General features: G+C 33.1%; 1 protein-coding gene across 3 annotated transcripts in view; it reads left to right on the forward strand.

The window, feature by feature from the left end:
- The window catches only part of fkbp5 (FKBP prolyl isomerase 5), a 25,011-nt gene that overhangs the window by 6,265 nt on the left and 11,246 nt on the right, over positions 1-7,500 (forward strand). For all 3 annotated transcript variants that reach the window (XM_021476795.3, NM_213149.2, XM_073952652.1), the window contains exons 2-3: positions 2,348-2,480; positions 4,135-4,279. In XM_021476795.3, coding sequence (XP_021332470.1) covers positions 2,364-2,480; positions 4,135-4,279 — 262 coding nt within the window. In that variant the 5' untranslated portion in view covers positions 2,348-2,363. The remainder of the gene's footprint in view (positions 1-2,347; positions 2,481-4,134; positions 4,280-7,500) is intronic.

A 7,500-nucleotide genomic window follows, 5' to 3' on the forward strand; every position in this document is an offset into this window, starting at 1 on the left:
GGACATTTGAGACTGAGCCCCAATTGGGCTTCGAAAAGTCACACCACCTTTTAATGAGTCGATCATTAGAGTGAAAGACACTTTGGGTCAGTTGGCTGGTAAAGCATGAAGAGATAACTTACACTTTTAAAAATAAAAGTGCCAAAAGCAATGCAATAGAGGAACCTTTTTTGGTTCCCCAAAAAGACTTTTAAAAAGAATCATCATTTCTTTGTGTAAAGACGATTTAAATTATGTAAATATCCATTTTCCACTGTAAAGTCACTTATTATGCATTTTATGTTTTTAATAGATGTCTAATAGGCATCTAAACATAGTCGTCTTGGCTAAAACAAGGCTAAATTTGGACTGTCAGTGAAAATCTAATAGACGTCTAAGCATAGGCCAAAACTAGACTAGTCATCAAATAAACAGAAACGATTGACTACACATATAAAGTCTGTCTAATCTGTCTATTTGAAGATTAGTTTAGTTTTGGGCCATTCTTAAATGTCTACAAGATTTTCACTGACAGCCCAAGTTTAGCCTTTATTTAGCCAAGCTGCCTACATCTAGATGTCTATTAGAGCTCTAGTAATCACAAAATGGTTTGCTGGGTAGTGGAAATGTTAAAAGTTCATCAAGGAATTAATGTCTCATGGTATTGATGGTAATACAGAGGCTTTATTTTTAGTCCAGACATTGACAAAAAGACAATGACAGATTGTTAGTGGGACAATAGCATTAGAAGGAAAAATATAGACAGAATAATTGACATCTAAGTGGACTGGGGCATTAAATAAAAAAATGTGAAAAATTAAGAACTGTTTAATTAATATTTCACCAAAAAATTCACAGTTGTCCCCATTACTTTCCCTCCTTGTTCCAAACCTTCTGCTGAGCACAAAAGATGAAAGTCTAAAAAAAAGATTACCATCTTCGGTCATGTTACCAAGAGGCTTCTTCTTTTGTGCTTTAAAGAAATAAATTCTTACAGATTTGTAAGTGATGAAAGAATGTACATTTTTGGGTGAACTGTTCCTTTAAGTTATAAATGCACATAATAGCAGCACTTTTACAGAATTATACAATATTTTAATGTCCTATGGTTGATTTCTGAGGAAGATCTATCAGAGGAACTCATAACGTCTGATTCCAGGAAAGCTATTAAAAGCACTGTGGGTTTGGTTGACGGATGTACTTAACCCAGGTCATCATTTAGTTACATTTAAAAAAAAGAAAAAAATATATAAGTTCAGTTTTTATTTTTGCCTGTTATGTACACTCATCAAATTTCTCAGTTAATTCTGCAATAATAAGAATGAAAATATATCTTAAACACCGTTTTGTGTAATTGTATTAGTGACTCAACTTCTTCAGTGTGAGTTTTCAGATTAAATCATGTTCAAAGAACGGTACGTTTCCACAGCAGTGATGTTAGAGTCAGGACGGTAGCAGATGTTTTTTTTCTTTGCAAATGACTTTTCTGTGAGTCAGACAGCCTGAGTTGTTAATTGTCACACCAAGGCTTACAGTAAATTCTAAACTCCTATGCGCCGAGATGACTATTTGTAAGAATTAATATATAACACCTCCAGTGCTAAAAAATGTTATATACATTGATCAAATTAGTAGTGCTTATAGATGAAATCTCTGAAACAATAGACATCCATCACTGCTGTTATTTTTATTTAGGTATGTGCTTCTCCATTTGTTTTAATGCATTAATAAGGGTTTTCTTTGAACCTTACTTGCTTCCTGTAAACCACTGTATACGTGCGTGTGCGCGCGTGTGGATAAAAGTGAAGGTCTTTTGAGAGCCTTGAGTCATTTTCGTATCTCAGCGCCTAATGTAAAGTGGACCGGACTGAATGTTCCCTTCTCTATTCTATTTTGTTCCCCTATCTTTTTACTAGATTTACTGACATAAATCTCACAAGACATCCTTCTGTAGAATCTGAATTTGTGCCAGGAACTCGGAATAAAAGGAACACAGTGTTCCGCCGCACACGTTCACATGCTTATAGTGTACACTCAAATGAAATACCTAAAAACGTATGCGTGCGTGTCATTCACGGACAACTGATAACTGACAGATCTTCTAGGAATGCATACTCTGCTTGATTTGCATGCACATTTGAGCTTGTCTTTTTGTGAGAATAATAAATAGCATTGTTTTTCAGGGTTTGATGTGTAAGCAAACTAGCCAGCATTACAATAAAAAGGATTAGAAAATAATTCTGTATGAAAATAGGTTTCAAGTGTATATTGCAATTTGGCTGGCAACATTTGAATTTGTCTAAAGATAGCAGTGCCTTATTATATTTGTCAAAGATAAAGGGGAAATGTTGTATGCTTGTTTTTATAGGGGAACAAGGGCATGTATGAGTGGTGAGATGTCATCATTAGAGGATATCTTTTCCACGAACCAGTGCCCGACTGCTGTCTTTACCTCCCGAGGCACTGCTGTCACTCCAAACGGTGACAGTGGAGTATGCAAGGTAATCCAGTCATTAGTAACACTATATCACAACAATTTTGACATGTTTCCCAGTGTCATAAATGACACAGCCGTGCACCTCTTTACCTGTTTAATATAGCATTGTTTCTTAAAATAAAACAATATGATGGTTTATTAGATTAGCCAGAAATATTTGGAATGTTTTCGGGAATTTGCCAAAAGAACACTGCGCTCCTTAAATATTAAGTCTTTAACTCTTGTTTGGAGAAAGAGTCCAACACACCAAACAAATTCAAAGTTCAAGGTCTATTGAAAACATGTATTAAATCGCCACATGACTTTTCTCTATTTTTTAACCATCTGAAATGAAGTCCCATGTTTTCAATGTGGCCTTTTAGAGCTCACTGCATCAAAAAAGTTAGTTTTCACTTATCTAGATTCACAATTTCTATTTCACAAAGAAATTACATGTAACACACTGAATTAAACATGTTTTTGATGTAGTATAGCAGGCCCGAAGCCGGCCTGGTAAAATGGGTGGTTCTTTTTTCTTTAAAAGTGGGTCTTTTTGCAGTTATGTCTCATTTTTTATTTAATTATGAGATTTAGGTACTGTATTTTAGTAACATTTTAGGCAATATTTTTAGCTGAATTAGCTTGTCGGATGGTCATCATAACCACATTTTTTTTATATACCAAAAATATTTCCCAAATATTTAAAATAAAGAAATGTGAATAATTCTTATTTTTAAAATACATATTTATTAAATTATATATCATTAGAAGAATTGGAATCTATTAAAGTTTTAAATTAAAAAACTGTAGTCTTTTGCATTGTAGTGTATTGTCATTTATAATGCAAATTACTGGCCAGCACATTCAACTTTCCTCAGTATGAATTTGGTCATTTGAATATAAAATAATTTAAACTTAAAAATAATATAATAACAATAAAATTATAATAACGTAGAGCTTCACAACTTTTCTAGCCTCTCAACTATTAAAAAGTACATTTGAATATTCATGAATGACAAAATAGTATTCAAATCAATTTCAATATGGGCCGCTTTTGGTGCTTCACACCTTTTTATTACTCATTTTTGGTTAAAAGTTACTTGTAAAATGTTTTCTCTGTTTAATAACTATGCAGTAGTGAAAGATGACTTCTCTTACTTCAGATTGTAAAATAAAAACATTTGTTAGCATTGGCCAAGGTGGCTCATTCTGCTATGGCGACCCCAGATTAATAAAGGGACTAAGCCGGAAAGAAAATGAATGACTAGCACTGGCCAAAACTGATTAGCTGAAGTCACACCGAAGCAAAAGCCAACAGAGGATTCCACTTGGTCTTAAAGCCTTTTCAAAGGGTTATTTTCACTATTTATAACGGCATAGCTGTCAAAATTGGACAAATGAGCTCATGTATGGGACAAATTGTAGATCTTTGTAGTGAGGAATGTTGAAAGATTCACTTTTCATATTGGTTTATTCATTTTGCATCCACATACTCATATGCACATGTGTTCATTCGAGAAGCGCAGTGCTCTGGCAAAGCAGACTGTTGAGAGTTAGTGAAAACCTGATTTGAATTTGCGATTTTGTTTCTGATTCAGAATGATATGGAGTCAATTTAAAATCAATCCAGGGATTGTGTAAAGAAGAACTGCTAACGTTTATCTCGTGCTTCTCTAAAGATTGTGAAACAGCATGGTGTAGAGGGGGAAAGGCCGATGATCGGGGACAGGGTGTTCGTCCACTACACCGGCAGACTCCTCAGTGGAAAGAAGTTTGACTCCAGTCTAGACCGCAAGGAGCCTTTTGTTTTCAATGTGGGGAAAGGTAATAGATTCCATAGATTTATCTCTCATTTACCAATTTAAGATGTTATTACTGAAACCATTTTGCAAGAGAGACGTCCAGTGTGACGAATGCATAAGCAGACAAATGATTCTGTGTGCTATGTTGTTATACACATTTTTCTAATTCATTAATCATTATACGGCCAACTGTGTGGTGTGCCGTTATTTGGCTCAACTTGTGGACGTTGGTTTCACATATTTGGTTTTGATGGATTTGCAAAACCTTACTTTAATCTGCCAAATCAAATACCCGGTGTAGAAATAAATGGAACGGAAATGAGCATACCCTAATAAAATTAGACAGTCATCATGTTAACTCTCTTGTGGTTAAATGCTATCTGGCTAAATGGTATCTGGCAATACCACAGTAATGGCTTATTGAGTAAAGCAACATGCATCATATTTTTTTCTGCCTATTAACATCCTACGCAAAACTCCACTCTTCACCACATGTGAGAAACGCTGATAAATATCAACAGAAAAGAACATTAAACTAAAAAACTTAGAGTCAATATTTAGCCAGTGCAAAGCTTGCTTGGAACTGGAATTATGTGCTGAGATTCAGCATTTTGGTTTATTTAGCATTTAAATAAACTACAATTGAAATTAACATGGCTGCAGTGCGTCGCAGTGGCACAGTGGTAGCATGTTCGCCTCACAGTAAGAAGGTTGCGGCTGGAAGGGCATCCGCTGCGTAAAAACTTGCTGGATAAGTTGGCGGTTCATTCCACTGTGGTGACCCCAGAATAATAAAGGGACTAAGCCGACAAGAAAATGAATGAATGAAGTTAACATTGTTGTGCTAGATTATTTAAAAAGTAAGCAAACTAAAAAATTGGCTAATCAACTAATTTCTGTAGAATAAGAATAAGAACTGTTTAGTTTTCACTGACAGGTCTGTGATTCATTAGTTCTCTATCAAAAGTGTCTGTTAAATAGAGCTGTCATGGAAGCTGCTAATTTAATTTTGGATTTCACACTTTGGAGCATGGCTGAAATACCAGTTAAATGACATTTGTGGTTGAACTCAAAAAGAGGAGTAATTGCTAGTGTTGTTTAGATGTGCGGAAACTCCCTTATTATCCACTGCGTCATTCTCAACAGACAATTTGAGTTTAATCACAAAGGGTAAAACAAATTATTAGCTATAAAGTGGAGCCACAAACAGATTTAAGAGGCTGTGCTATTACACACACATTGTAAAAATGCAGGGTTCCACACAATTCCTTCACGTTGTCCTAACACAAGTCAATTATGTTAACTTAATCGTTTTTACAAATTTATGTAATTTAACTAATTTAATTAATTTTTTATTTATTTAATTAAATTAAGTTGTCCAAGAATTGATGCAAGAATTGTGTTGTTTCAACTCATTTTAAATAAGTAGTTTGAACAAGCATCAGAATAATTTTTTGCGTACACACACACACACACACACACACACACACACACACACACACACACACACACACACACACACACACACACACACACAATAAAATGTAATTAAATATGGCAAGAACACAACTAACAAAATGACCAACACTTTACATTTAAATGAAAACAGAAGATATAAAACTACTAATAAAAACAAGTGCATCAAACACTTTAGTGTCTGCATTAAATTAAATTTACAAGTGGTGCTTTTATGCATATATAGAAAACGTATTAAATACACTTACAGAGTGTACCTTAAAGTTTCAAATCACCTTTATGAAAATAAAACTTGTTGTGAGATGTAGCTACTTATTAAAATAGACGATCATATAAAATCCTGTTTGTTATATTTTATAGGATTAAAGCGTTTGGTCACATGTGGGTCAAATCTAGTGCTTTGAAGAACAGTAAGACCATTATGACAGATTCAAAGCATTAAAATGTCAAATAACAGGAATTATTTGCATTTTAAGTCTATATTCTGATCTTTTAATTTGTCCTCAGATGATTTTTGTTGCGTATATGCCTGGAAAGATAAGATAAATAAACTATAGTTACTCTGAATGCCAACTCAGTGAGTGTTTTCTATAAATTGCGCTATAAATGTACAGTGCTCAGCACAATTGAGGACACCCCATTTTGAAAAAGAATATTTTTAACCATTACTCAAAGAATATAGGCAATGTATTTTGTGCTTTTAAACAAAACAGATTTATTAAGCAGAATTATTTATTTAAACATATTTAGAAGCTGAAAAATAATACAATTAAATTCAAGCAAAATATTGCAAAAAAAAAAAAAAACACCTACAAAGTTTTAACTAAATCTTTCATTTATTTTGCTTCTCTCAATTTTTCCTCTTTTTTATTTTATTTTATTTTATTATTTATTTTTCTATAACATGTAAATTTTGATGTACCGGTTTTGGACCGTTATCATAAGTAAGTAGATAAGCTCCAGATTGGGCTTCAGTACTGACTAATCTAATGTATATGCACAAATATAATATTGCATTATTAAATCCTATTAATATATGAATTTAAAAGATAAATTTGTGAGGGGTGTACTTATCTATGCTGAGCGCTGTATGATATTCATTAATCTTTGCATAGAAAAAATACATTTACACTAGAAACATTTTACTGTATTACAATTTTCTTGTTTAAATGCTTGAAAATCCCATTTTTATAACCCACAATTTTACTTAAATTTTATTTATTTTTTTTAAAAAGGACAAAAGGGGAAGAATTAAATAAGAACAAAGCAGCTATCGTATGGGATAAAAAAAATCAAGCCATAATACATTTAAAGCACATTACCACATATTATTTACAACAACATACTCAGTACATTTTTGCCAATACTTGTTGCACTTTTTTGAATCAAAACTTTGGTTAAAAGTCAGTCTCTCCATACAGTGTATTTCCTTTACAAATCCTATTTATTAAGCCCTTGTTGGAGGATCAACCTGAAACCATTTTCGAGTAATGGCTTTTCTACTACTTACCAAAACAATTGGAATTAAGTATGTGACAATAGTTGGAACAATTTCTGGTATTTTCCCAAGGTATAATGTAATAAATAAGTAGTCAAGTTCTTCTCCAGTTTTCAGTCGCTACTTCATACCAGAAGGGCTGTATTTTTGGGCCCAGAAATTGGTTAGCTATTGAGGTTGTACATTTTATTTTATTATTTATTTCTAATATATTTACATTTATCTTTTTAGGATTTGACTTTTGTTAATTTTGCAGTTTGTGATTGAGA

This window comes from Danio rerio, chromosome 6, assembly GCF_049306965.1.
Source record: "Danio rerio strain Tuebingen ecotype United States chromosome 6, GRCz12tu, whole genome shotgun sequence".
Classification (NCBI taxonomy): Eukaryota; Metazoa; Chordata; class Actinopteri; order Cypriniformes; family Danionidae; genus Danio; species Danio rerio.